Source organism: Martes martes (assembly GCF_963455335.1).
Source record: "Martes martes genome assembly, chromosome: 3".
NCBI classification, from domain to species: domain Eukaryota; kingdom Metazoa; phylum Chordata; class Mammalia; order Carnivora; family Mustelidae; genus Martes; species Martes martes.
The window spans coordinates 55,399,433-55,417,101 of NC_137890.1; the positions used below are offsets into that span (position 1 = coordinate 55,399,433).

Consider the following 17,669-nt stretch of genomic DNA (forward strand, 5'->3'; position numbering starts at 1 on the left):
AACATAATAAAAATTCAAAGGTTACTAAGATATCTCACTAACATTAGAAAATCAAACCAGCCTTCACCAGAGCCTTTACACTTGCTACCAAAGCTGGTTTTTGTCTTCACATTAGTATACCTTAAGTTTCTCTAGCCAGGGGAATTTTTCCTTTAAAGCATTTTTTACACAAAACCACAAGGGGGCATTGTTCATATTCACACAGGGAGAGTTAATCTAGAAAGTAACGCATTCAAACACAGATTTAGTTTGGTTTGTCTAGTGATGGTCTGTCCTATGTGGTGAGAATTTAATGTTCAAAACCACATAGTTTAAGTACCATTAGCTATTATTACTAATTTCCAACCGTAATTACCAACCAGATCAACACACTTTTACCCAATTTCTTTAAAAACAACAAAGATGGGACACCTGGGTGGCTCAGTGAGGTAAGTGTCTGCCCTCAGCTCAGGTCATGATTCCAGGGTCTTGGGATTGAGTCCCGCATGCACCAGGCTCCTTGCTCAGCAGGGAGCCTGCTTCTCCTTCTGCCTGCCACTCCCCCTCCTTGTGCACACACATGCTCAGTCTCTCCCTCTCCCTCTCTGACAAATAAATAAATAAAACCTTTTAAATACATAAACAAACTGGGTAGGGAAGTGAAGACAGAAGGGGATGACAGAAGGTAAAGGGGTAAGGGATGGGAGGTCTCAAATAGTGCAAGACCAGGTAGAGGTGACAGTGGGAGCCGGAGAGAATGGAAGTTATGATCAAAAAGGAGTATGCCTGGGGCACCCGGGTGGCTCAGTGGGTTAAAGCCTCTACCTTCAGCTCAGGTCATGATCTCAGGGTCCTGGAATCAAGCCCCGCATCGGGCTCTCTGCTCGGCGGGGAGTCTGCTTCCCCCTCTCTCTCTGCCTGCCTCTCTGCCTACTTGTGATCTCTCTCTGTCAAATAAATAAATAAAATATTTTTTTAAAAAAAGAGGAGTATGCCCAAGGGCACCTGGCTGGCTCAGTCAGTAGAGCACGCAACTCTCGATCAAGGTTGAGTTCAAGCCCCACACTGGGTATAGCAATTACTTAAAAAAAAAAATTTTTTTTTTTATTTATAGAAAGACGAGTATGCCCAGCTTTAGGATTTTCAAGGCAAAAAAACCCAGAATGTAAGATCCAGACTGTGATCATGAAAGTGAGCAGCTAAAATTGCATGGAGGTGAAGGACACCAGAAATCCGAATATAAAAAGGCCCTAATGAACTATTATAAGCTGTGAGTCTCAAAAAGTCAGGGGAATTCAAAGTATACACGCTTCTGTTGGAACATCTAATATGCCAACGACAGGTGGCAAAGGCACTGCAACCCGCTGGAACCCATCTTGTTACAAGTCACTGGGGAGGGTGTTAGAACTGCAGAGAGCTGTGTAGACAGATGGCAGGAAATTCAAAGAAGGGAGAAGGAGCAGTCATCTGAATCCACATCAAGAAGGCCCTATATGTCACAAAATCAAATAGTCACTTTTTATTCTTGTTTTATTCCCCCTTAATACAGCAAACTACACTGCTACCACTAATCATATCTTCCTTCTTGAAATCCTCCCCTCTACTGGCTTCCATGACATGTCATATTCCTAATTTTCTTCTACCTCCCCAGCCCTCACTTGGAAGTCTTACTGGTTTTTACTGTGAGGCTGTATTCTCCTTTCACTCTATCCTCTCTCTCGGGAGTGGGGGGATGTCTTTACATTTTAACTTTAGGATTTAAAAATATATATCTCCAGCCCAGTCTGGTCCAAGACCCAATGTCTATGCAACATCTTCAAATACATATCTCAGAATCTCCTGACACTCAACAATGTCCAAAATCAATACATCCAAACCTTATTCCACAATTCACTGTTCAGAGGGGCTCAGAGGGGAATCCGCAAGTCTCAAAACCTCTTTCCTCCTGAACCTCTTATCATCCAATCCCCAAATAGTGCCCATTTACCACCCAAGTGTTCTATATCCACCTGGTTCTTTCTGTCCACATCACTGCCATCTTTTAAAAACTTCTATCATCTCTTACCTACACTCAAGTTCCTTGAACATGCCAATCCATCTAGATATGACCCCCCGCCTCCCCTCATCTTTTCCTAATTAGATCTGAGTTCAGTTCAACCTCCCTTTGCCAAGGAACACTGCCCTCCCCCAGACTACATGCTGAGAAAGAGGGAAGAAGGACTGTGAGAGTGAAATAGCTGGACTTGTATAACACAGTCATTGAAAGTGGTGACCATCATTAATACTGGTCTAACTTTCTCAAAGTTCATGATTCAATTTATACAGCCACCAGAGATAAGAGAACAAAAGCTGTCAAATTAGAAACTCACCTCAGACCTTTCCTACTCACTTAAGTGAACTCAAAACTTGCAAGATTCAACAACTGAGTTTAGTTAACTTCCTAGCTGCTTTATAATCTATACTGACTAGCAGCCATTGTCATCCACCTCAAAAGAATTAGACATTTATAAAAGGGCCTGGCACCACTGAGCTGCACTAACTCCCAACTGATCAAAGTCAGGCTAAGTAGCAAGGGGAACAACAGCCTAGTGTTTTAGCAGTTAGGTCACTTCCATCCCATCTAGCAGGATACAATCTTCAACACCGTCGGCATTCCATCTTCAAAAACTAAATATCAGGGGCGCCTGGGTGGCTCAGTGGGTTAAAGCCTCTGCCTTCGGCTCAGGTCATGATCTCAGGGTCCTGGGATCGAGCCCCGCATCGGGCTCTCTGCTCAGTGGGGAGCCTGCTTCCCTTCCTCTCTCTCTGCCTGCCTCTCTGCCTACTTGTGATTTCTGTCAAATAAATAAATAAAATCTTAAAAAAAAAAATCCTTTTAAAAACTAAATATCAGACAGGAAATGGAGTTAATTCTTCTTGTTTTATTATTCCTCTGTGTTAATTCTTCTTGTTTTATTATTCCTCTGATATAACCATTGATAAAAACAAAGAAGCAAAGCAAAAAACAAAACACAACAAAATAACCACATACTTAGGGAGCTGTGAGGAGAAACAACTCTATCAATAAAGAAGCCAGCAAAAGGGAGCAAGGTGCTTCGATATGCCATGCATATTGAGTCCTTCACTAAGTCAAACCACGTTATGGTCCTAACTGCTTCTAAGTTTGACCATGCAATTGGCTGAGCACCCTTCATGCTGAGACTGGGTGTTCCTACCCTGTACCATTTAACAGAAATTCAATCAACAAATATTTATTCTCCACATACTAAATTCCAGGCACAGTGTAAAGTGCAGTGGAATCAAAGATGTCCAAGACTAGGGATGACTAGCACACTATGCAACAGGTGCTACCGTGGTTGTATTCATAAGCTATATAGTCACAAATGAGGTAGTCCATACTGCCTTAGGTTAGGGTGGTCCATGGATTGGCAGCCAATCCACACGCTGAAGCCAGAGTATAAACCAACTATGTTACTAAGTAAATATTTAAATCAGCTGACATCTTCACCAAGATTTTCTCTCAATAAAAAAAGCAGGGGCGCCTGGGTGGCTCAGTGGGTTAAAGCCCCTGCTTTCAGCTCAGGTCATGATCCCAGGGTCCTGGGATGGAGCCCCATATCGGGCTCTTCTCTCAGCGGGGAGCCTGCTTCCTCCTCTCTCTCTGCCTGCCTCTCTGCCTACTTGTGATCTCTGTCTGTCAAATAAATAAATAAAATCTTTAAAAAAAAAAAGTAATGTATCAATTTACATTCTAATACAAGTTCCTTATCTCATTACAGACTAGTACTCTGGCGGCACTGAGATAAAGAAAATGAAGATTAAGAAGAGAGTGACATTTGAGGTGACATTTGACACAGGTCTCTCAAGATAAGATTCTGCCTAGGAGGTAAAGAGAAAAAGGCATTCCAGTATACTCCACTCCTGGTGGCTTAAACTCCTTCATGTGTTAGCCAAAGATGTGACTAAAATTCTAAGTCTACCAGGTCCACACTGACTGGCTAGATTCTACTTGCTTCAAAATTAAATTCTTCTGATCATCCCCTCACCCTCATCCATCTCTGCATTTTACAGTATTCATAACTGATATTTATATACCCCTCAACTAAATTCTGTTTGCTCTCAATTGGTTCTAAATCTTTATGTTTATGCTGGTTTCCCACAGAATTATCCCTGTAGCTTTAAAGGGCAGTCACTAACTTTTTCACCTAACAGTGTAACATCTGCCACGACACTGCATATGCAAGTGGGTTTAAATTAAAAATTGAAGATACCATGGATGGACTTAGAAGGAATTATGGTAAGTGAAGTAAGTCAGAAAGAGAAAGACAAATATCATGTGATCTCACTTATAAGTGGAATCTGAAAAATAAAACTAAATAATAAACAAAAAGCAGAATCAAACCTATAAACACAGAGAACAAACTCATGATCGCTAGAGGGGAGGTGGGTGAAGGGATAGGTGAAGGGAAAAATGGGTGAAGGGAAAGTGGGAGACACAGGCTTCCAGTTATGGAATGACCGAGTCACTGGGATAAAAGGTACAGCATAGGAATATAGTCAATGGTATTATAATAGTGTGTGGTGACGGACAGTAGCTACATTGTGGCGAGCACAGCATAATCTATATACTTGTTGAACTACTACACTGTATACCTGAAACCAATATGACATTATGTGCTGACCATACTCAAATATTAAAAAAAACCAAAAACATGTATTTTAAGAGACTTACAAGTGAGACAGTGAGTGCTATATAAAAGCATTAAGATACCCTGGGCTGTTTCTCATTGGTACGTTTACTCACAACTTCACATTGTACCCATGGCACATATTAACGAACTAATAAAACATGCCATGTCATACTTTATTGTTTGCTGGGCATCCGATCAAGCTTATCTCACTCACATACCCAGACTCTGGGGATGACAACAGTGGTGATAATAAACACCCATAATTTTACTAACATTCTCTTTCCATAAAGCCAACACAGTCTCAAATTATTTGTTACAGATAAAAATGTTGGATTTAAAAATAAACTAAAAAATTAAGTTGAACAAAGCAAAAATTTCACCTGCTGGTTCATAGAGTTTTAAGTACCTTTCTTGACCTCAGAAGATAACTATCCTCTTTCTCATCTCAGGCTCTCCTCATTTTTTTAAAAATTTTTTATTAACATATAATGTATTATTAGCCCCAGGGGTACAGGTACCTCATTTTTTAACTCGAGAAAAACATCATCTGACTTAAAAATGCATTTGACCATTCAATAGTTCTGCCTGGTTTCAGATTCAGCATGAGCCGTCATATTTCTTTCTGAGAAGATAGTAAAAGAGTGTCCCCCTGGGATTTTTCACGAGTATATCTAGCTAGACATCTATTAAACTTTCTCCCTAACAAGCATAAAGCCACAAGTCATGTTGTGACTGAATTTTCTTAGCCATTACTCACAGGAAAGAATTCCTGGTCTTTTTTTTTTTTTTTAAAGATTTTATTTATTTATTCCTGGTCTTTTTTTAATTAAGGATAAACGCATGTATCATTGCTATACTTCCTCTACCAAGCATACTGCAGTCATCCAACAAGTTTTTGTTGGGGGAGAAAAAAAAATCAAAAGAAAAACATAGTGAAGTATTATATATTTTTGAATAAGAGCACCCACTCATGACTGCCTGAGCACTGAACATCTAACATAGGAGGCATGCAGTAGCTCCCCTCAAAGAGTAGAGTACGGTCCCATGATGACACCAGTTATTCACAAAGAGTTCCTATTAGGTCTTCTCAAAACTTACACAATAACAAACCTCATATGGGGCACCTGGGTGGCTCAGTGGGTTAAAGCCTCTGCCTTCGGCTCAGGTCACGATCCCAGGGTCCTGGGATCGAGACCCACGTCGGGCTCTCTGCTCAGCGGGGAGCCTGCTTCTCCCTCTCTCTCTGCCTGCCTCTCTGCCTACTTGTGATCTCTGTCTGTCAAATAAATAAATAAAATTTAAAAAACAAAAAACAAACCTCATATAATATAGCTCACACCCCCATTCCCTAGTATCAACATTATAAGGGAATTCAATGAATCAAAACTGCCCTAGTAAAAACTGTACACTTCTTTTTAAAACATCAAGTAACAATCTCAAATTCACTATATACCAACCCGAAGAACAGCAAAATTAGTGCTAGTCATTTTCAGAGGAATATTTGCAATGTTAAAAAACACCATCATTTCCTTTTCCAAAGTACTCATTAGGGCCAGAACGGGCATTATTTGGAAGTAGTCAACCTTGCCACAGTACAGGAAATTTATTTCACTAGTTCTGAACTCTTGACTCACTTCCTTCTTTCTTCCCTCCATCTTGCAATCTCCTCTGGAGTGTCTAACTTGATCTTCTTCATACCAGGAGCATGCATCTAGGGAGAAAAAGCCTGCTGAACATCAGGAAGCATATTGTATGTGTTGGTTGTTTTTTGTTTTGTTTTTTAACTTTTTGTTTTTTAAAGTAGGCTCCATGTCCCCAAGGCTTGAACTCACAACGCTGAGATCAACAGTCACATGCTATACTGACTGAACCAGCCAGGCACCCTCATGTTTTATGTTTCTGACTAAATTTCCAGTATCATGAGGGATAATGGAGACTCTGTACTCAACATTAAATTTATTAGCAGAGACAATTTTATTTTTTTTTTTTATTTTTTTTTTTTTTTAGCAGAGACAATTTTAAAACAAAGTAAGCAGGTGTTATCTATCCATTATTATGACTCCCCCTTTAAAGGAAAGAGTAATTTATGTGTTTAGATTAGTGCTATTGATAAAGAAAAAAGGAGTAACATAACTTTAGTTACAAAGTAGGTATGTCATTATTTCCCAACTGACATCAAATACCCAAATGAATGACCGACCAACCAAAACTGACTGAGGTAACTAAAAAAATAATGAATAAACAGAATGATCTGAAGCAGCACCATGTAGTAAAACAAGTATAGAATGTGTGGTCAAGAAACTCAAGTGCAAGAATCATTTCTAAGGCCCTGGACAAGTCATTTTTTTAAAATCTATTAACTCTGGCCAATATTTATCTGCTTCACATAGTGGTTTGTGAGGATTAAATTGAATAATACAAAGTACAAAGTACTCCATGACTGTTACTTATTATTAGGCTATGTAAACGAAGAGCTGTGGATAGCAAATCAATGAAATAAAAACAGCATGAATTTAAAAAAAAAACAAAAACCCACACAAGAACTTACATTTCTCCAATGGAACTGGACAATCTTCTCATGTGCACTAAAAGAACAATCTACTTCAGGACACTGAAAGAGTTTAGAAAAAAAGACCATTCAATGTTTTCCATACTAAATTCACCCTACTACTACATATTCAGACATAATCTGGTTGAATTACATAGTTATCCCATCTATCTTGTGTTATCATCTGATACTTACGTCCATAGCAAAACAGCATTTCAAAACAGGATTGTATTTAAAAAGGAATGACATTCTCAAAGCATATAAAACAATAATACATATCACTTACTTCTCTACTTAGTAAATGCATGACATCGGCAATGTTATAAAATTTTCTTAATTCCCAAATTGAAGGGGCATTCCTATTAACTGAAAAGAACCTTTCCAAATTAAGAACATTCTGATTAAAAATTTCTCAAAAGTACTTAATAAGGTCCAGACCATCCTTAGAGAGTAATGGGCCACGGCAAATTACAGTGTGATTAAATAGTCAAGGGAAGTGTTTAAGGGGAAAAAACACACAAAGATGATAGAGGGGACCGTAGGTGAGGTCCAGCACCCTTACAAAGCAGAGGATATGCACACACACAGCTGTTGGACCTCCCTTCTTTGCCGCCATCTTGCCTCTTTCTAAAGCAGTGGGCTCCCCGCCCTCAAACTGCAAATCCCAGGGTCTCCGTCTCAACTTGTCAAGTAATCAAACAACTTTTCTTTGAAAATTATAAACTTTTAAGGAAAAAAGCTCAGAATTTCTATCAAATATACCCACTTTGCTATCAATTTGAGGGAAACCAAGAAAAACCTACTTTCGTATGTTCGGACATGTGTTTTTCATACTTTTCTTGATTTTTAAAACCACGATCACAGGTATCACAAAAACAATGAAAAACTGGTTCCTTTCTTTTCTGCAAACAAAAACAGAGAGGCATTAGGCTTTTGATAAAAAAAGTTTAATCAATAATAAAAATATAACTATCCTTCCAGTGGTATGTATTTTGATTTTTCACATAACCCCTATATGTGGGAGAAACTTTTGAGTACATTTCTAATGAAGGGATATTTGTTTCTTTTATTTTATTTTTTGGAAATACATTAGGAAAAGCCAGGCATGGTAAAGAAATTTTAAATCTAAGTAAAGCACATATAATCTGTGAATAGATTTCAAACTGGTAATCTAATTACGAGTACAGCATATGTCAAAATGATCTAATAATCAATATTCATGGTAAAAACAGCATTCTAACTTATAGGAAAAACAACAATATCACATTTTTTAAAACCCAAAAAGAAGAAAACATTATTGAGTAAAGGTCAGTTTTTTTTTTTCAAATTTGCTATTTTTATGTTTAAACATAAAACAAAAAAAGATAACCACCATAACAGACTATATAGGAAATGGTTTCCCATTGTTTAATGTTGGGATTATGTTAATAAATACATTATACAGGCACAATATTTTCTTAGTGTTAGCTCCACAGTTCCCATGCCAAAATGAAGAAGGATACTAATTTCATGCTGTAGACTTTACTCAACTCATTCTAAAATAATGACATTACTTTTTTTTTAAAGATTTTAAGTAATCTCTACACCCAACTTGGGGCTCAAACTTACAATCCCAAGATCAAGAGTCACATGCTCTACCAACTGAGCCAGCAAGGCACCTTGACATTTATATACCTTAAAACAGACCAGATTTATAACCCTCATCAGAATAAAAGAAGCCTGGGACACGTGGGTGGCTCAGTCGTTTAAGCATCCAGGACTCCTGATTTCAGCTCAGGTCATGATCTCAGGGTCTTGAGATTGAGCCCCAGTCTGTTCAGTGCTCACTGGGAAGTAGGTTTGAGATTCTCTCTGCCTTTGCCCCTTCCCTCTGTGCACATCTATGTGCGAGCTCTCTCTCCCCCTCTCTAATATAAATAAATCAATAAATCTTTAAAAAAATAATAATAAAGGAAGCCTATTTTAAGATTTGGTCTCTGAAGCATAACCAAGAGTTGATCCTGATTTTAAAAAAATAACTTTTTTTCATAAAAATGGTAAATACCCACTACTGAAAAGAACTGAAGCATTACAATGAATTAAGATGAACAAATAATAAATAACAATGATAACACAAAAAGACCTTGTCTGAACAATTTCAGACATTACTTCAGGTATAGAAAAAAAAACGAATTATGAACATTAAATTTAATTTTAATTGAATTTGACAAAAGAAAAACTGCTGTAAATGCTTTTTTTTTTTGAAGATTTTAATTATTTATTTGACAAAGAGAGACACAGCTAGAGAGGGAACACAAGCAGAGGGAGAGGGAGAAGCAGGTTTTCCGCCAAGCAGGGAGCCCAATGCGGGGCTCGATCCCAGAACCTTGTGATCAGGACCTGAGCCGAAGGCAGACGCTTAACCAACTGAGCCACCCAGGAGCCCTGCAAATGCTTTTTTTAAACACAGAAATATTTGTTCCTAAAAGATCTGTGTTATAAAGAAAAAGCTCATAAAATATAAAAGGTTTATGTCATTGTAATTTGTTCTTAACTCCATGCTTTCAATTTTATAAGAGAAAAGTTTGGATTTCCATTTTTTCTCCCTAAATTCCAACCTTCCCATCCCAATTTGTTAATATACGTGTGTGTGTGTGTGTGTGTGTGTGTATATATATACACACATACATATATACATACACACATTTTTTTAGCTCAGCAAGGTTTAATAACATTTACACTTACTAGTAATATAATTCTCAATTACATTTATTCATGAAAATATACTGAACTGGATTGAATGTTTTTTCTACAATTTCTCCATTTATTTCTCAAAAAGATTTTGCTTAAAGTTTTTATTAAAGTTAAGATCCTATTTTAGCAAGGCCTCACTGTGTCAAAAATGGATGCAAAACATTGAGACCGTTATGATAGAAATATAAGGCATGAAACAATGACATAGGGACCCAAGTGTCACATTCAAGACTATCTTTAAAAATACCTTTTTTTTCTGTTTTCTACTGGGAGGGAAGTTGACATCAGTGAACTTCGGATCATATTTTCGTGGAAAATAAGGATGTTTAACTAAAAAACAAAAAGAAATCCATAAATATTTGCAACGACACAATTTTAAAATTTTTATTTGCCCTAACATGTCACAAATACTTGAGCAAAAACTACCTCTTCTAAGAAGAATAGTAGTTCAAACATATTAAGAAAGATTAAGAATAGTCTACCAAATAAATATTTTTCAAATGAATACATAATTGGTAAGATTACAAGTCCATACATACTTTAGGTGTCAAAGTAAAGAAAGGAGTGGCCACTCTAACCTGATGAAATTTCTTGTAGTTATTTCAAACAGTAGAAATGTAAACAATAAAATCCCAACATAGTACTTTCAGCATCAATTTTACACCAGGCAAACAGAGCCTTGTGAAATATACTTTCTCTCAAATTCTTTCCTGTCTTATTGCCATGACTCAATTCTGAAACCCTTATCTTTCACCTTGATTACTCTGACAGCCTACCCCACTGTCTTCCAGTTCCTAACCCCTCTCTTCTGACAGACCTTGCACACTGACATCACAAAATAATCCTCCACTGGTCACAATCCTGCTAGACAATCTATAAATGGCTTTCCAGAGTCCTCTAATGAGATCTCGGTTTATTTCCTCAACCTACTCTTCCCTCCATACCCTCCACTTACTTTGCTTCAGTCACATCAGAACAACGCATTTCTCAGAACTCACCTTGTACTCACACCTCTCCCAAGACACTTCTTCCAAAAGCTTTCCCCAACTTCCTCTACACTCTGAAATCACCTTTCATATGCCTCCATCACCAGTCATGCTGTGTTGATTTACATTTATGAGCTCATCTCATCTGACTTAGAACTGTCTTAGGCACATTCCTATTCCCAGCATTTGGCTGGAACCCAAACACTGATGTGGATTCAAGTTAATGTAAATTAAATCTTATGCAGAGTTGGAGAAGGGTTTTAAGTGAACAAACTCGTGGATTTAAACATGATCTATATGCTGATGATACCCAAATTCACAGCTCCAGCCACAAATCTCCCCTAGAAAGTACAAACTAACAGCCTATCCAATATCTCTATTTGACACAAACATACTCCAAACTCAACTCCTGGTCTTCCTTCCAAATCTGTTCCACTCCCATTCTTCTGCTTGTTTGGCAAAAAAATTTATTTTCTCATCTTTACCTCACACCTTATATCTGATCCTTCAGGAGATCATGTTGGCCCTACCCTACCTTCAAAATAGATCTGGAATCCAACACTTCTCATCATCTCCTGAGCTCCACCCTGGTCCAAGTCGCTAGTATCTCTCACTTGCGTATGTGCAAAAGCTTCTTAATTCGTTTCCCTTTAAGTCAATTCCCATCAGTGGCCCATTAATCCTTCTAAAATATAAATCAAATCGTGTTACACCCCTAAACTGCCCCTATCACAGGAGTAAAAAGTCAAAGTCCCAACATCTACAAGGCTCTAGCAGGTCTGCCCTCTTCCCCAATCTACAATTCCACCTGGGGCTCTTTCCTCTCTAGCCACATGGGCTTCAGCTCCAATTTACAGCTCCTGCCTCAAAATCTTTGCACTTGCAGTTCATTCTGCTTACAACCCTATTCCCCCAGATTATCCACAGCTCTGATTCCTCACCTCCCTAAAGTCTTTGCTCGAATGTCACCTTCCTTATGACTGACACTGACATTTAAAACTGCCCTATCATTCTTCTTTGCCGTGTCTCTCCCCATACCACTCATTGCTTTCTAATACACACTGCTTTATTCTGTCTTCTGCCACCAGGAAATGTTAAGCTCCATAAAGATAGAGATTTTTGTATGTTTCCTTTACTGCTATGTTCCCAGTTCCTGGTACATAGTTGGAATTCAATAAATAACTGCTGGACTGACTGAATAGGCCGGGAAAAACATTACTGTGGGACAAATTATGAGACATGAATGAAAAGCCTCCAAGAGTGCAGGGCAGAATCAGAAGTAGAGGAAAAAGGAGAAGTGAGAGAGGGAAGAAGGGGAGACGAAAAGTAAAGGGGTGGTAAGGAGAGGAGTAACAGCCTACCTGGAGCGTTCTGATGCCCAGGAAAAATACCAGGAGACTGTCTCCAATACCATGATGTCGAAGCCTGGAAATTCCAGGAAGGCTGGCCATTGAGGTGAAGCTGAGAATCAAGCGGGGACTGGGCGTCGAAGGGAGGCTGTGCCCCGGGAAGAATCTGGGCGTCGAAGGGAGGAGGCGCCTCGGGGAGAGCCTGGGCCTCCTGAGGGGGCTGCTTCTCTGAGGAAGGCTGTGACCCTGCTACGGGGGGGGACGACGAAGGCGGTGGTGGTGGCGGCGGCGGCAGCATTGCCCAGAGCATCCAGCTGTCCCGCTGCGCGGCAGTGTCGCTCGGAGGCCCCAAAGTGGGGGTCAGCTCGGATGCTGGAAACCACCCTGCAGAAGTCACGAAATCACTAGCCGGCTCGGCCATGCCTCCCGCCAGGTGGGAACCCAGCACGCGAATGTGGCACAAGCCTTATGCGTCACCTCCGTTCTCGCGAATTACGCGACTCTGCCAACCAGGGGCTTCTACGTCATCGGTAGGCGCCGGGAAAACTTCCTGCATTTCCGACGGATTCCGGGTTACCTCTTGGGTAGACTTGACTCTGCGTGGTTAGAGTTGTATGCTTGAGCAGTGTCCGCCACTGCGGATGGCGAGGGATCTGATCGGGCCGGCGCTACCGCCCGGCTTCAAGGCCCGCGGGACAACCGAGGACGAGGAGCGAGACCCCAGCCCTGGTAAGCGGCGGCGTGGTCGCTACCCGCCAGGCCCGCCCGCCCCTTCTCTGGCCCGGCCCCACTCTTTGAATAGAGGTGTAAGGCCTGAGAGGGCGGAGCGGTGGCCTGTGGGCGCGGCCGAACAGAGCTAACTTGGCTTCTTTAGCGGTAGCGGGTAGGGGAGGGTGGGCTGATAATCATGACAACGATGATGTATTCTCATTTAGCGGTAAGTGGGCTGGACCCTGTGCTAAACGATCGATACACATTCGGTCATTTCATTCTCCTAGCAACTGTATAAAGCAAAGAGTATCATTTCCATGTTACAAACGCTAACACTGAGGCCCAGACTGTTGCGCAGATCGCATAGCGAATAAACGGTGGAGCCCGATTTAGAACACAGCCAGTGCTCCTAACCTCTGTGCCATTTCGTCTTCTGACGTATCATGCTCTTGGCTCTTGTAGAAAATGCTCTGCTCCCTAGTCTCCAGCCTACCTTTCTCGCTCCTCTTTCTGTCATTGTATATGGAACACACGGCCCAGTGCTGAAACCAGTCCCGAGTTTCTGCGCTGTTCCTCGATACTGTAGGCTCTTTCTGGCCTCACTCCACTTCTTGACATATTCCTACTCCATTCTCCAAGGCCCAGCTTAAATGTCAGTGAAGACTTCAGTGAAGCTTTTCCAAACTCTCCCAAGAATGGTCACTCCTTCCTTTTCCCCGGGTTTTCTTCTACTTAATTACATAACATACTTAATATACTTTTTTTTTTAAAGATTCTATCTATTTATTTATTTATTTGACAGACGGAAATCACAAGCAGGCAGAGAGGCAGGTAGAGAGAGAGGAAGGGAAGCAGGTTTCCCGCTAAGCAGAGAGCCAGGTGCCGGGCTCGATTCCAGAACCCTGGGATCATGACCTGAGCTGAAGGCAGAGGCTTTAACCCACTGAGCCACCCAGACGCCCCTTTAATATACTTTTTAAAAATGATCTGTGACGTATCTGCCTCACCATGGCAGTATGATCTTCTAGTTTAACAGAGTGAGCACTTACCAAGTAAATGCTTTCTGTCTCCTTTAATGTTTGCTCTAATTTGTAGACTGGGATTGACACCAAAGTTGGAAAAGAGTAAAACTGGAAAACCAACCCACCCGTTTCTTTCTTTTTCTTTTCTTTTCTTTTTTTTTTACCATTTTATTTATTTGAGAAAGAGTAGAGAGTGAGTGAGAGGGAGAGAGAGTATAAGCCAAGGGGAGAGGCAGAGGGAGAGAGAGAAGCAGACTCCCCTCTGGGCAGGAAGCCTGATGTAGGGCTGGATCCCAGGACCCTGAGATCATGACCCCAGCAGAAGGCAGCCACTTAAGGGACTGAGCCACCCAAGCTCCCCTAACCCTCCAATTTCTTAATCTAATTTTCATTCTTTGACTGGGGGGGGGGGGCGGTGCGGGGGTGGGTAGAGGGCATGTTTCCACCTAGAGATTCTCTTCCAGATCTCCCTTCTTTTAAAACTGCCAACAAGTCATGTTTATTTTTAGCAAGGAAGGATCCCTTCAACTAAAGTTGAAGGAAAGTGGGGTTAACCAGGTTTTTTAGTTGGGTTTCTACATGTATGTTGTTTTTGGTTCACCATATTCTCTGATCTTAAACCAAGGTAGGATTTGCAGGTAAATAACCACTGATCTCCCAAATAGATACTTTAATTATGATTGGCTTCCATCATTCTGCAGCATTTATTTCAGGTACTCCTTTCTCTGTCTACTCTCTTGTGTTTGTTTCTTTTGTGTATTCCTTCTCTTCTCACCCCCACCCTCAGCACTTAACACTGTGTGTGTATGTACTCCCCTCTATCTTGACAAAGTTTTACCCCGCCTGGCACATAAAAGATCTTTGGTAGATATTTGTTGGCCACTTGCTCACCAAGCACAATCTCTTACGCACAGCATGTTCTTTTTAACACCTAAAATCCCCCCTACTATAATTCCGTTCCCTTCATAACCTCCTGGATGACTGATCCTAGAACTGTTGGCCAAAAAATCTTGAGATATTTCTTTTTTTTTAAAGATTTATTTATTTATTTGACAGAGAGAGATCACAAGTAGGGAGAGAGGCAGGCAGAGAGAGAGGGGGAAGTAGGCTCCCCGCCAAGCAGAGAGCCCGATGCGGGGCTTGATCCCAGGACCCCGAGATCATGACCTGAGCCGAAGGCAGAGGCTTAACCCACTGAGCCACCCAGATACCCCATCTTGAGATACTTCTTATCTCACTATTCTTTTGTCTGGTTTCTTAAGTTTATCAGTACCAATATCCTTGAAATACACTTGGTTACACCATAGAAGTTCCCTTCTTGCCCTCTTCCAGGTACTACCTCCCCATCCCTCTTTCAACCAAAGGGGAATGACTGTCTTGACTTACCGTAGATTGGTTTTGTGTGCTTTATGTAAATGGAAGAATACAATATGAACTCTCTTGTAACTGGCTTCATATTTTGGCATAACATTATTTGTGAGATTCATAATGTTGATGAATTATTGTGGGTGTTACCGCAGATTGTTTATTGTCACTGCTGTCTAGCAGTCTATTATGTGAATGTTCTGCAGTATCCTACCCATTTTACTCCTGATGGACATTTGAGTAGTTTCCCTCTTTTGGCAGTTAACAGTACCCTGCTGTGCGTTATAGTACATGTCTTTTAGTGAACACATGTTGCATTCCTTTGGAAATTTTTGGATCATTGGGCATGCATCGGTTCAGCATTAGTGGATATTGCCAAACAGTTTCCAAAGTAATACCAATTTATACTCCCACCAGCCTGGGTGAGAATTCTAATGATTCCATATTCTCACTTAGTTGTTTTGTCTTTTTAATCTGCTGGTTTGTAGCAGTGTCTCATGGTAGTTTAATTTGCAGGTCTGTGATAACAAATGAAGTCCACTACCTTTTCATATGTTTGTTGTTGTTGTTTTGTTTTGTTTTGTTTTGTTTTGTTTTTTGGAAACGCTGAGTGTGTGTCAGTCTTTTGTTCATTTTTCCACTGGTTTGTCCGCCTTTCCTTACTGACATATTGAGTTCTTTATATAGTCTTAACAAGTCATTTTTCAGTTATGTGTGTCGCAGGTATCTTCTCTAATTCTCTGGCTTCCCTTTTCACTCTCTCATTAGTATGTTTTGTTGAACAGAAGTTTTTAATTTTAACATATTCTGATTTTTGGTTTTTTTTTCTTTTATGGTTAGAGCTTTTTGTACCCTATTTAAGTAGTCCTTGCCTCCTCTAAGGTTACAGAATTGTTCTTCATTTTATCCTACAAGCATTATTGTTTTAGCTTTCACATTTATATTTGCAGTTCATCTGCAATTGATATTTCTGTATGGTGTGAGATAGGGGTGAAGATTTATATTTTTCCTCATAGATATCCAATTGGTCCATCAACCTCCCTTCTCCATGATACTGTAATGTCACCTTCTTTATATATCATGTGACCATATATATGCATCTAGTTACTTTTTTATTCTGATAAAATACACATAACATATCCCATGCTAACCATTTTTAAGCATTTTTAAGCATTTTAACCATTTTTAAGCATTAAGTACATTCACATTGTGCAACCATCACCACTATCCATTTCCAGAACATTCCTCTTGCAAAACTGAACTCTTTACCCATTAAACAGTGAGTCCCCAGTGCCACTTCCTCCAGCCCCTGGCAATCACCATTCTACTTTTTACCTCCATGAATTTAACTACTCTAGGTCTCTCGTATAAGTGGAATCATACAAGGGCACCTGGGTGGCTCAGTCAGTTAAAAGTCTGCTTCAGCTCACATCATGATCCTGGGGTCCTGGGATCTAGCCCCACATTGGGCTCCCTGCTCAGCGGGGAGCCTACTTCTCCCTCTGCCCCTCCTCTCACTGGTAGGCTTTCTCTCTCCCTCTCTCTCTCTTCAAATAAATAAATAAAAATCTTAAAAAAAATAAATGAAATCATACAGTATCTATCTTTTTGTGACTGGCTTATTTCACTTACCACAGTGTCTTCAGGGTTTGTCAATGTTGCAGCATGTGCCAGAATTTCCCTCAGGTGGGAATTCTTAAACCCAGTCGGATATCTGCCCTGTGTTCCTCGTACTCAGCTACTTCCCCGAAAGAGATCATTGACAGAATTCGGAGGAGGGAGTGAGCTCACAGATCTGAGGTGGAACAAATGAACTTTATTCAAATACTCTAGAATATTGAATGCTAGGAAACGTCCCCTTAGATCATATCATTAGAAAAACTCAGGGGGGAGATGTTTTCTCAAGACCAGTCCATATACTCCAGATGCTGTTTTGTGGAAGTTAAGGGGAGCCTTGGCTCTTTTGACTCCAACTCCAGATTCCTCATGTGCAATGACCTTCACCTCCGCTAATTTCAGCTGTATTTGTAATCACACACTGGACTCTTTCATCTCTGAAAACTTAAATTCAAATTTCATTCAGAGCAAGAATCCCTCATTCAGCCATGATTCTCACTCAGTTATTCCTGTTAAACTTGCTTGGTTTTTTGTTGTTTTGTTTTTTTTTGTTTTGTTTTTTTTTTAATTTTTGTTTTAAAACCTCATTAAGCTATGCCATCTCTGCCCTCTGTCCTTTTTGGCCTCCCTTCTTTTAATCACTTCTGCCCCTAGACCTAGACCTCACA

The 17,669-nt window shown here is 40.2% G+C and overlaps 2 protein-coding genes across 2 annotated transcripts in view; one reads left to right on the top strand and one right to left on the bottom strand.

The window, feature by feature from the left end:
- NUFIP1 (nuclear FMR1 interacting protein 1) overlaps positions 1-12,882 on the bottom strand; it is a 45,217-nt gene extending 32,335 nt beyond the window's left edge. Inside the window, exons 1-5 of the mRNA XM_080799537.1 lie at positions 12,299-12,882; positions 10,199-10,281; positions 8,022-8,120; positions 7,219-7,281; positions 6,305-6,381 (exon numbers count right to left, since the gene is read on the bottom strand). Of these exons, the coding sequence (XP_080655663.1) occupies positions 6,305-6,381; positions 7,219-7,281; positions 8,022-8,120; positions 10,199-10,281; positions 12,299-12,707 (731 nt within the window). The 5' untranslated portion in view covers positions 12,708-12,882. The remainder of the gene's footprint in view (positions 1-6,304; positions 6,382-7,218; positions 7,282-8,021; positions 8,121-10,198; positions 10,282-12,298) is intronic.
- Positions 12,839-17,669, top strand: part of GPALPP1 (GPALPP motifs containing 1) — a 39,293-nt gene continuing 34,462 nt past the window's right edge. Inside the window, exon 1 of the mRNA XM_080799538.1 lies at positions 12,839-13,015. Coding sequence (XP_080655664.1) covers positions 12,901-13,015 — 115 coding nt within the window. The 5' untranslated portion in view covers positions 12,839-12,900. The remainder of the gene's footprint in view (positions 13,016-17,669) is intronic.